General features: G+C 34.3%; 1 protein-coding gene across 3 annotated transcripts; it reads left to right on the top strand.

Annotated features, from left to right (window-relative positions):
- On the top strand, positions 275–6,585 carry LOC107626067 (mitochondrial Rho GTPase 2). Of its 3 annotated transcripts, XM_016328847.2 has the most exons (14): positions 276–622; positions 1,128–1,260; positions 1,354–1,503; positions 1,743–1,919; positions 2,029–2,280; positions 2,727–2,795; positions 2,911–2,966; positions 3,569–3,650; positions 4,284–4,495; positions 4,653–4,722; positions 4,856–4,968; positions 5,536–5,686; positions 5,795–5,981; positions 6,217–6,585. In XM_016328847.2, exons 1-14 carry the CDS (start codon positions 393–395, stop codon positions 6,288–6,290), a joined length of 1,956 nt encoding a protein of 651 aa, XP_016184333.1. In that variant the 5' UTR covers positions 276–392; the 3' UTR covers positions 6,291–6,585. The 3 variants fall into 3 exon arrangements, with proteins under 3 accessions (XP_020972085.1, XP_020972086.1, XP_016184333.1); XM_021116426.1 differs by lacking the exon at positions 3,569–3,650 and having other exon boundaries at positions 275–622; positions 4,349–4,495; XM_021116427.1 differs by lacking the exon at positions 6,217–6,585 and having other exon boundaries at positions 275–622; positions 5,774–5,905.

The raw sequence follows: 12,878 nt of genomic DNA on the forward strand, positions 1-12,878 counted from the left end.
CTTTTTGACAAATTAAAATAATTTATATTATATAAATATTAAAACTTGAAAGTCATATCATATCTATTGTAATGAAGTATTTTTTAATATTAAATAATATATATTTACTTATTAGTAGTTAATTTATGGTTTTTTTGGGTGTCTACTTAATTTATGATGTACTAATAATCTAATATACCATGGGTGATCAACAAATATTCAAAAATATTGTTTACGTATTTTTTATTTTTTTTAACTTAAAAGATAAGAAATTTAATAAGTACATGTTAATAAATTAAATTCTATATTGCATATAATGATACGGATTCCTCGTTCGATTGTGATCTCTGCACGGCAAAACGATTCACGTTCTCACTAATTGTTATCGACGTTCGCGCTTTCGATTCAATTCAATGGTTTTGCTGTTAGGTCCCTCCACCTTCTTCTCCGGCGGACGTCGCCGGAGCAGGGAGCTCAGAATCGCCGTAGCTGGCGACGCATCCACCGGAAAATCCACCCTCATTGCTGCCATGGCTTCCGGCTCTTACTCCGAATCGGTTCCACCGCTGCTCCCTCCCACGCGGTTGCCTCATAATTTGTTCAATGATTCCGTTCCTCTCATCCTTATTGACACTCCTTCAAGGTCCTCTATCATGAAACACAACCATTAATGGAAAAACTGTTTAATTGTGTTAATTTTAGATATACCCTAGATTTAAGTAATTAACTGAATGAACTATGATTCTGTTTTTGCTTTCAAATTTTATCTTCTTTAGTGTTATAATCTGGAAGGTGCATGCCATTCGCTGAATCTTCAGCACTTATACAAGTGTTATAATCTGTTATGCTTGTGTTTATATGTTTTTCACAAAATTCTAAATTCATTATTATCTAATCAACTGTTAAAGTCTTGAACTTTACTGTTATTATTATGATATAACATTTGCATAGCAACTGTCTTGATTGGATTAACATTTTCTTTTGGGTTAATGTTTTGTATGAAAAATTGTATGCCAGTATCTTGATTGGATTAACATTTTTCGTGTGTTAATTGTTGTAATTATTATGATAGATGAATGTTGTATACATACTTTTGGATGTTTTATTATGTTAATGTGATGTGAGCAAATGTGGCTTGCTTTGTTTAGTTTGGACAAACAAGGCACGCGCAATGAGGAATTGAAGCAAGCTGATGCAGTGGTTTTAACGTATGATTGTGAGGAACGTGCAACATTTGAGCGTTTGAGTAGTTACTGGCTTCCCGAGCTACGCCGGTTAGAGGTTGGTGTTTGGATTAGTTTTTTTGAAGGAACTGAGGAAATATGAACGGCAAGCAAATAACCTTCTGTTGGAATTTACCTGGTCATGATGCAGGTGAAGGCACCGGTGGTTGTGGTTGGTTGTAAGCTAGATCTGCGGGATGATAGTCGGCTAGTGAGCTTAGAGAGTTTCACTGCACAGATCATGCAACAATTCAAGGAAGTTGTTACCTGTATTGAATGTTCTGCAGCTACGATGTATCAGGTTTGTTGTTTTATGAGATTATTATTAATCGTTTATACTTATATATTGTTTAATCTTGCAAATAGAAACTTTTGTAGTTTGTCCATTATGTATCAGAACATAAGATGAAGATACACAGATTGCAGGAAACTCATGCATATATACAGATTGCTACTTATTATATTTGGTGTAACGTTTGACTTCCTATGTTCCAAAACTCAAGTGCCATATATTTAATGTGTAACTTTGATTGCTTCTAGGTCCCTGAAGTTTTCTATTTTGCACAAAAATCAGTACTGCATCCAGTCGATCCATTGTTTGATTATGAAAGAAATGCTTTAACAGATAGATGTGTAAGGGCATTAAGAAGAATATTTGTAATCTGTGATCAAGACATGGATGGTGCCCTAAATGATGAAGAACTAAATGAATATCAGGTTTTTGATGGAGTCCCTCCCTCCTTTCTTTTTTGGCTTTCAAATTTTGCATACTATGAATGTACAGTTTCTTTTGCTGTCTTTAGTATTGGAATTCATATATCGACAGGTTAGATGCTTCAATGCACCATTGCAGCCATCTGAAATCACAAGAGTCAAAAGACTTATAGAGCAGAAAGTACCTGAAGGAGTAAACTATACTGGTCTTACTTTTCCAGGCTTTATTTATATCCATAATATGTATCTAAAGAAAGGAAGCACAGAGACATTTTGGACAGTTCTAAGAAAGTTTGGGTATGATAATAATTTAAAACTCCGGGATGATTGCCTTCCAGTTCCATCTAAGAAGGCTCCTGATCAGGTCATATTTTCATCTTTTTACTATCTTGAAGTTCTAAGTTTTCTTCTGTGTGGTATTGCCGTTTAATTGTTATTTGGTTCATAACTCCATAACAAAAAATGTATCTAATTGCTAAAGTAGAATGCAAAAATGTTATATACATGGATTATACTAGCAAATTGAGCTGTAAAACTACTAATTTGAGGTTTTCTCAATGTTGATGATTGCCTAAAGCCAAAGAGATGCAAATATTTGATTGCATTGTTTTTATGATGCATGATTGTTTAGTCAAATGATCATTTTCAAAACATGAGAAATGGTTTGCATTTTCTACCAAATATCACATTTATCTTTGATTTAAGCCGTCAAATTCTGACAAATATTCTTGATAAATAAGGAGTTCTGCAATTTCTATTTAACTTGCAAATATATGTAAGAAACTTGGTTTATTTGACATAATATTGCAGAGTGTGGAGCTAACAAGTGAAGCTATAGAGTTTTTGAATGGTACCTTTCGATTGTTGGATACAGATAAAGTATGTCACAACATTTTTTATCCACTCCAATATGCACCTCCATTTAGTTAGCTTCCATGTGCATTTTAATTTATACTTTCTGTTCTTTGATGTTTCAAAACTTGGCACTTTCTAGGATCGATCCCTATGCCCTGCAGAAGTTGATAAGCTTTTTAATACTGCTCCAGAGAGGTGAACATTCCCTTTATTTGTCCCTTTTTCTTTTCCCAAATAAGTAATTAATTTTCCACTACTATCATATTAATCTGCACTTTTTTTGTTTTTTTTTGGAGGGGGTTTTTATATTAATCTGCATAGTTAAATTACTCTTTTGTGACATTGAGGAAGTACACTTAAATTGTTTGATGGCCTCTAATAGCTTGAGCTATTGATTAAGCATCAACAGTAGAGCTTTGAGATAGTTACTAGGTCCAACAGTCAATAACATATCTCAGACAAAATTGCCGTTATAAGATACTTGAAAAAGGGTATTAACAGTTCTTATGTTTATGTTGAAAGATTACATTGTCTTGCCTCTTAAAAATGCCTCTTTTTTCTTTTTTTACCCTTGTAATTCCACGTATAAGCTTTTTCTCCTGGATTTGATAATGGTATTAATTTTAAACATTTTAATCCTTCTATTTTTTCAAAAATGTTATATCTTAAAAAGATGTTCATTGCTTCCTTTTTCCCCCTAGTGATTCGTCATACATATCTTGAAACAGTGATATAGCTAGCTCTTCATTTTGCCTGGAATTATAAGTCTCAGATTACCACTTGCTTTTGAATTTTAGTCCATGGAATGATGCTCCATACAAGGATGCAACCGAGAAAACTAGCATGGGTTATGCATCTCTGAAGGGATTTCTGTCTCAGGTGATTTATCAATCACTTTCTCTGTCTTTTATTGTCCAACCGGTTGCTGTTGGAGAAATATCTGAAAGGATTTTTATCCTTCCTGATTTTAGCAATACTGGGTCCATGGTGTAAATGGCCTTTCACTTGCTACTGCAGTAGATAGCTTGTGAGGTAGATCCATATCATAATTTAACTAGCTCTGATGGAAAATTTAACAAAGATTGTAATCAGAACCAGGACAGACACAATCATAATTTTTTGGGTTTAAATTGTGGAACTGATATGCCTATCTCTATCAGGGAAGATTTGTATTGGTTAGTAGTCCACCATGTTGGAATAGTTGTTGAAGTAGGTTACTTGTTAGTGTTACTATGATTATTAGTATTGAGCATTTTAATTCCGTTGTTCCCATGTGGGAGCCTCCTGCATTTTATTCAATTATCCCTTTCTACTTCTCGCTTTGCCGGATCTGTTGGATAGGAGTAGGACATCATCCAATTCTCCATTTGCATCAATTTACTTCTTGTACATTTCTATTGTTGGTAAATTGAAAAGAATGCTTCTTTACTATCTTGTCTACATTTAGCTGGAAGTTGAGTGTGTTTGATTTTTTTATTTTTATTTTTATTTTTGAATAATTGTATGTTGCAGTGGGCCCTCATGACATTACTTGATCCAACACTTAGCTTGGCTAATTTGATTTACATTGGATATAGTGGTAATCCTGCTACAGCTTTGCAAGTTACTCGTAGAAGATCAACAGACCGCAAGAAGCAAACAACAGAAAGAAATGTGTTCCAATGCTATGTTCTTGGTTCTAAAAATGCAGGGAAATCTGCTTTGCTGAATTCATTCTTGGAAAGGTGTGATTTTGTACTGATCATCATAGTCCAATTCCCCAATTATATGCTGCTTCCTTGTATTCTAAATTTGAGTCTATAACCAAGTAAAATTTAATATGCTTATACTGCTTATTGCTGTTTTGCTTCAAATCAACAACTTCCTCTGTTGATTGTGCAGGCCTTTCTCAGATAGTTATACTCCTACAACAGTTGAACAGTATGCAGCAAATGTAGTTGAACTAATTGGGGTGAGTATTATGATGAGAAAATGTGATAATCAATTAAGTGATTTTGATTTTTCCTGAATCTAATTCACTCTTGGTGATAAGTATATACAAATTCCTGTAGATGTTACTTCTAACCCTGATATTTACCATATAGGGAACTAGGAAAACTCTCATATTGTGCGAGATACCAGAGGATGGCGTATCAAAGTTTTTGTCAAATCAGAATTGTTTGGCTGCATGTGATGTAGCTCTTTTTGTGTATGACAGGTGTGGTGCAAAATTTTCATGGCTTAATGCTTTTGCTGCATCATAGTTGTAGGACTGCTGGGTTGCATTATTGATATTGAAATGAGATCTTCTAGAAGTGTGTATGTTAGCTTAAAATATGCTGTGTTCCACATGAAAAGAATAATATTTGAATGTCGATGAACTTTGTTGAACTAGAAACCAAGTCACTCAATCCTGGATATCTTGAATCTCCGACCTATGTATGGGTTGCTCTAAAAGTCATTGAAGTTTAATTTGGCTAAGCATTCATGTTTCCTTTCCTTCCTCGAGTATTGCTAGGATTCATAAGTCAAAGACATACATAGCAATATATATTTTGCTACTAGTGTTTGTTATTTCTAGGCACAGCTATATACTCCTGTTAAATTAAAATACAAAAGCAATTCTGATTTCTGAGTTCACTTACTAGTATTAGACTATTAGTACACCAAATTTTGTGGTTTTAGGGTCACTGATGGAATAAATTTTTCAATTGAAGTAATCTGACTTAATTTTTGGATTTTATTCCAATTTCGTTGTTTAAGATCTATGTTCCCTATTTTCCAGCTCAGATGAACATTCATGGAGGAAATCCAGAGATTTACTTGAGAGGGTTGTTAGAAAAGGAGAACTAACTGGCTATAGAGTTCCTTGCCTCCTCATTGCCGCTAAGGATGATTTAACTCCCCATCCGAGGGCGTTACTGGATTCAGTAAAGGTAATTTGCTTTCAGATTGTAGCCACCAAATAGTTTGCAAACATGATGATTTTCTATGATTTGATATACTTTTACCTTTGAATTCAGTATTTTATCATCTATGTATAGGTTGCTCAACAATTGGGAATAGAGGTACCTATTCATGTAAGTATGAAATTGGATGACTCAAGTTATCTGTACCAGAAGATTGTCAAGGCTGCAGAACACCCTCATTTGAACATTCCAGAGAGTGAGACTGCAAAGAAAAGAAAACAACAACAGCAATTTTTCTATCAATCTCTTATGTTTGCCTTAGGTGCGTTCCTCCCTTCCTCTGACCAGAACTTGGAAACAAGGTTATCAAACTTACTCAAATCATAAACTCGAATTTGTGACTTAAACATGGAAAGAGTTTAAAACTTCAAGATTTGATAACCTTTGGTAACCTTTGTTTATATATAAGGTTTGACACATGCACCAAAAGTTTACAGCATCCAAGTTTTTTATTATCCAACCTAACTTTTAAATAGCATTCTTTCTTGAATTTACAGTTGGAGCAGCTGTTGCAGCATTTGGTTTGTCAGTGAGCCGAGCACGTGCCATAAAGAAAAGTTCTGTTACTTAGTCATCAAAAAACGGTTCAACTGCATCGGTAGTTTTTGCTAATAACATTAACTATTGACTGCATTGACAGTACTGTGCATTAGAATGATTTTGGGTACCCTAAAGTTAAAAATTATATAATGTATAGTTCTTATAATCATATTTATTTTTTTGTTGTGAGAATGCTTTAAGAAGGCTACCTATTTATATATATAGTTTTTCTTTTCTTTAATTTGTTTTTTCCATGGGGAATACTTTAATCAACAAATCATGTAAGTTAATTAGATTGGTCAATTTGAGTAATACTTATTTTTTGTTGTTTCTTATCATTATTGATTTTTTTTATCAGTTTTATGATATCTTAGTGTTAAAACTTAGCATTTGAGCAGTGAGCTGGTGAGGCTGTACAAAGGAAGAAAGAAAAATGGCGACAGAGAAGAAAGAAGAATAAGGATAGGGGAGAATATGGAAGATAGAGCTGAAGATTTTTCGTTAGTGTGGCAAATCACACCCTATACTGTACAAAGAATAACCTTATATATAAGAAACTATAAAATTGTTATTTTAACAAACTCTACAGGCTTTTCTATGGCAAATAAATAGTAAATAAATGATCTAACTATATAGGGAGGAAAAGCTTGTTACATGGGAAGAGCTGAGCTTTCTAGCTGGGCTATGTCAAGTCCCTTTTTGTTACATGGGGGACTTTAACGAGATAACTCATGTGGAAGAATGGAAGGGAGCTACTTCTTTGACGGCGACTGCAGCAGAGTTTAGATCATGGATTCAGGATATGGAGTTAGTGGACTTAACACTCACAGATCGCTTATTCACCTGGTTCAGAGGGCAATCATGCAGTCGTATTGATAGGGTTCTGGTTAGTTTGGAGTGGTTAGAAGAGTTTCCGGAGACGAGGTTGCGAAGAGGACCTAGAGGGTTATCTGACCATTGTCCAATGATTATAGAGGTCACACGGATTAGAGGGGGGCCAAGACCTTTTCGGAGTTTGGACTCATGGTTTACTCATGATGGGTTCTTGAGGATGGTAAAGGAGGAATGGAGGAGTTTAGGAGATGGGCAGTTCACGGACAAGTTAAAGGCTTTGACGACTCCGCTGAGCAGATGGCATAGAAAGAATTTTGGGGATATGGACACAAGGATTACACAGTGTGGGGATGAAATACAAAAAGTAGATGACATGGTGAGCACCGGAGTGGCAGATGGGACGGTGGAAGCAAGACGAAAGGCGCTGGTAAGCTTCTGTAAGAAATGGTACATCAGAAAGGAGCTACATTGGAAGCAGATGTCAAGATCTCAGCTTGCAAAGGAGATGGATCAAAACACTCGTTATTTCCACAATTTAGCCTCAGCTCGGAGAAGGTCCAATCGGATTGATGCCTTAATGGTTAATGGGAGATTGGTGAGGAATCAAGCCAGGATCAAGATTGCTATACGAAACTTCTATAAGGAGCTATATCACCAAGGGGCATCGCCTAATATTGGATTCAGGGATGGGCTGGTAAAGCAAGTTAATGAGGAAGAGGCAGCTGAGTTAGAGTTGATGCCAACAACTGACGAAATAAAGGATGCAGTGTGGGACTGTGAGTCAACAAAGGCACCAGGCAGCGATGAGTATAATATGAATTTTATAAAGAAGTGTTGGGGAGAATTGGGAAGGGAGTTCACTGGAGCGGTGATCGGATTCTTCCAGTCAGCAAAGCTACCTAGCAACTCGAATGTCACTTGGGTGGCACTGGCGCCGAAGTTTACTGGCGCCAGAGAAATAAAGGATCTCCGACTGATTAGTATGGTGGGCTGTGTTTATAAGGTCATATCTAAGGTGTTGGTTCGGAGGATGCGAAAGGTAATGCTAGGTTTGGTAGGGGAGACGCAAAGCGCTTTCGTTAAGGGCAGGAAAATACATGATGGGGCTCTAATCGCCTGTGAAACTGTGCACTGGCTGAAGTCACGGAAAAAGAGCTCGGCGGTAATAAAGCTGGATTTCCAAAAGGCCTATGATAGGGTCAAGTGGAGCTTCGTGGATATTGTATTGCAGAAGATGGGTTTCGGCCAGAGATGGAGAGGGTGGATCAAGGAGTGTGTCTGCTCTGCATCTATGTCGGTACTGATCAATGAAACACCTTCACAGCCTTTCAAAATGAAAAGGAGTTTGAGACAAGGGGATCCTCTATCCCCCTTTCTGTTTGTATTAGTTGTTGATGTTCTCCATAGAATGATTGGGGAGGCAGTAAGGAATGGGTGTATCTATCCGCTACTGGTTGGAAGGGATAACATTGAGTTATCACACTTATAGTTTGCGGATGATACTATACTCTTCTACCCGATTGAAGAGGAGACAATTAGGAATTATAAGCGGCTACTTCGATGCTTTGAACTGATGTCCGGCTTGAGCATCAATTTTGATAAGTCCAGCTTCATTCTGGTCAACTGTGATAGGCCGTGGGTCCGTCGAATGTGTCTTTTATTGGGTTGTAAGGAGGCGTCACTACCAATCAGATATCTGGGCATTCCCTTGGGAGCGAATCCGAGGCAGGTTACGACCTGGAAACCAGTAATTGACAAAGTGGAAGAAAAGTTGAGTTTGTGGAAAGCAAAGGCCCTCAACAAAGCGGGCAAGTTGGTCCTCATCAAGTCTGTCCTTAATAGCCTACCTATTTACTATCTTAACTTATATGAGATGCCGAAGACAATGGCAGAGAAGTTGATCTCCCTTCAGCGACGATTCTTGTGGAGTACAGAGGATGGGAGGCATGGGTTACCGCTCGTGAAATGGGAAGTAGTAATGGCTCCCAAGAAGGCGGGTGGATTAGGAGTTGGTGATGCAGTGATTCGAAATATAGCATTGCTTTTTAAGTGGTGGTGGAGGTTCTCAAAAGAAGATTGTCCTCTATGGAAGAAAGTGGTTTGCTCCTGTAATAACATGGATACTGCGGGGCTGCTGGAAGGCCAGCCTATACCCACAAGGGGGTCCTTGGAAGGATATATGTCAGTTACAAATAAGCAAGCCGCAGGTGCGAGATAAGATGATCAGAGGGTTGTCTATGGACCTTGGGAATGGCAGAACAATCCGATTCTGGGAGGATAGATGGCTACCTAATGGAGTGTTGAAAGATTTGTTCCCTAGGCTCTTCTCGGTTTCAAATCTTAACGGATCTGTGATAGGGGATTGTGGGTTTTGGGATGAGTTAGAGTGGATTTGGAGTTTTCAGTGGGGGAGAGAGTTGTTCCAGTGGGAGTTGGATTTAGTAAACCAACTTCATGAGATATTACTATCAGTCAAGCTCACAACTGAGAGAGAGGATAAAGTGGTATGAAAATTTGATAAAACAGGTGTTTATACAACTAACTCCTTTGTGCAGGTGCTACAGACGGAAGTTCTACCGGAGGAAATCACGAGCTATAGCTTCACTAGTGCTGTTTGGAAAGGGTTTGTCCCTCCGAGGATTGAGCTTCTTTCTTGGTTTGTGTTGGTCGACAGGGTGAATACTAAGGATAGACTCTGTAGATTACGGGTTATTGATCTGGATGACAATATGTGTGTGTTATGCTGTAAGTCTGTGGAAACTGCTCTTCATTTGTTTCTTGGGTGTGACATCACTTGGCAGGTGTGGTATGCTTGGTTGCTTGCCCTTGGAAGGAGTTGGAGCTTTCTAGGTACACTAAGGCATCACTTTGAAAGCTGGACAAATTCTTCAGTAAGAAAGGTGGACAGAAGGAGGTGGTTCGTTGGGTTCTTTGCTGTTATCTGGACAATTTGGCTAGAAAGGAATGGCAGACTCTTCCAAAATCATGCCTTGAGTGTGGTAAAAATTATCAACAAATCATTTACTTTTGCAGAGGAGTGAATTGGTGGTGAGCTCTTTGGTTGTTGATGGTCATGCCGAAGATGACTGGAATGAATTTTTCTTTGAATTTCTTATTGTTTGTAGACACTTTCTTTGCTCCACCCTATTGTGTTGAACTCCCTTTATTTCAAAAAAAACTATATACATCTTAGTCATGCTAACAGAGTTGCTATAATGGATAGCCAATTAATCATTAACAAGCTCCAACACTTGGTGTCTTTTTTTTTGGTCGGAATATCTTAGTGTCTTTGATAATATGTCCATTTTTATCAATTGTTTTTTGGGCCACGACATTATTGTATAAAATATATGTTAAAATATAAATATATATTAAAAATAAATTAAATTACATATGTATTTATATATAAATACATTAGTGATTAATTTTAATTGTTGATTTTAATATACAAATAATATTTTTGTTTTCCATATATTCTTTAACAAGTGACCATAAGACATCTTAGGGGGAATTTCAATTTCATATTCTTTTTCAGAGTGAATTAATAAAAATCATAAATATATTAGCAAAAGGTGAATTCCCCAATGATAGACGGGAAGAACTTTGAAAATAAAAAAGATGAGAAGAAATGGACAACTGTGTAGATCTAAAGAAGCTTGAAAGAGTTAAACTAAGAGATCTCATGTTGACGAAAGAGAACACCTATTTCATCTTTCAAAATCTTTGTCCCTCCTCTCTGTAACTTTGAATGAATACCATTGTGTGCTTTTGGCCACCTTTTTTTTGTGATCATTTTCCAAATCTTGAGGGTTTGTTATTTCATTCTATTGTTGCTTGTTAGAAATAAGAGACTAAACTAGAGAAAGGATTTGTGTATTATTGAGTATGATCAAATTGTCTATTCAAATTATCTAAAATGATACAATATAAAAGAGTATTTATAGGGACTAAGAGAATCGTAATAATAAAGACATAATATTTTATAATAAATATTCAGATATACTAAATAATTCTAATTGATGTTAATTATATTCTAACATTGTTACTTCAATTCCTACTCACGCAACAACATAGAGAGTAGAGAGAATATAATGATGCCCTTGTACATATACGTCCACCAACATACTTGTGAGAAAAAATGTTCGAACAATTATTCATATTTACAAGGGTAAATTATTTAAGAAAACTAAATGAGGGTAAAAATTATTAGATTGTCTTAAATTAGAAAGGAAAATATTTTTGTCCTCCCACTTTTTATATAAATCGTTGGCTCTATACAAATTTTAGAAAAATATATATATAAAGCCTGGTGGGATACAATGATTCATGCTTATATATCCAACAGTACATAAATCCTTATGGTGAGCATAAATCATGAGATAAAGGGTGGTTTTAAATAAAATAGAGAAAAATATTTGAAAATCTTATGGTTTATGAAGGTCAAAGCCAAAACCCAAAAAAATTCTATAATTTATACAAAACTACAACAAATCATGAATTCTCATATTTAAAAAACCAAACTTTATGTTTAATTCTTCAATTATTTAATATATACATATGATGAAATTGGCTAATGTTGATTTAAAGGCAAAAGCAAAAAAAATATCGATCACCTAATATATATATATAAAGATGTTTAGAATATTATGATTATACTCATAATGTATTGACTTTTTTCTAAAAAAAAATATAAAACATTTAGCATGTTTGTCCTATCGAGTGAGTGGTGGTGTTGAGGAGTGGTGATGCGTCAGACCACCGTCCTTTTGAAGGACAACGCTTTACTTTTTGTTTTTTTTTCTCCTTTGGCCTTTTTTAAAAACAAATAACTATAAATAATAACTTTTTATTCATAAGATTTTTTTGTACAAGTTATTGTTAAATAAGATTTATACTTTATAACATTTAATTTAGATATTTTATTTTTTTAAATAAACTTATGACATATTATAGAATCTAAAAAAAAATTCTAAAGAAAAATAAGTGAAATAATATTTAGTTGATAAAATCAAAATTATAAATAATCATGTCATGTTATTTTTTATGAAAGAAAAAATAAAAAACATAATAAATCAAATTGAATAATTTTATTTGAGTTGGAAAAATGAATTATGATAACATAACATTGTCATGTTTGTAATACTAGGTATTAATTATCTATAAATTTAATAATTAATGCTAATGCATAGATAATTTTAAAATATATCATTTTAATTTTTTTATTCGTGTCAATTACATAAATTATAACTTATGTTATGTAAGAAAAAATAGATATAACACATATACAGATATATAATATGTGTTGTTCTTTTTATTTATTTATTAGGACTTAAATATATTGATTATAATATAGTTATGAATTAAAGTGACATTATTTAAATTTAAAATTGATATTTCAATAAAGATTTTTATTTTAACCCATTCAAAAAGTTATGCATAATATGTAACAATTTTAAATTAAACCATTAGGTATAATTTTAAAAGATAAATGATACTACAATTTTTATTTTTGATAATAATGTCATTTCATATATAATTTACATTGTATATTTGCATGAATTCATAAAAAAAGAGCAATCATATCAAAATAAAAATAATGATATTTATTCTTTAATTTTAACAGATAATCAAATATTTATATATTATTTTATTTTAGAAAAGATAAAGAACAAGATCAATTCAAAATAAATAAACAATTGTTAATATGCTATTGAAACAATAGTTCATCATTAATTATATATTTAAATTATTTTTTAATTAATAAAATAAAAAATAATCCATAATT

Source organism: Arachis ipaensis, chromosome B02 (assembly GCF_000816755.2).
Source record: "Arachis ipaensis cultivar K30076 chromosome B02, Araip1.1, whole genome shotgun sequence".
NCBI classification, from domain to species: Eukaryota; Viridiplantae; Streptophyta; class Magnoliopsida; order Fabales; family Fabaceae; genus Arachis; species Arachis ipaensis.

What these genes read in the sequence shown, in the direction of transcription:
- LOC107626067 (XM_016328847.2), top strand. Translation starts at nt 393, where the DNA reads ATGGTTTTGCTGTTAGGTCCCTCCACCTTCTTCTCCGGCGGACGTCGC. An exon ending in CTGCAGCTACGATGTATCAG is followed by an intron (nt 1,504 to 1,742) that starts GTTTGTTGTTTT and finishes GATTGCTTCTAG; the next exon opens with GTCCCTGAAGTTTTCTATTT. An exon ending in GCTCTTTTTGTGTATGACAG is followed by an intron (nt 4,969 to 5,535) that starts GTGTGGTGCAAA and finishes CCTATTTTCCAG; the next exon opens with CTCAGATGAACATTCATGGA.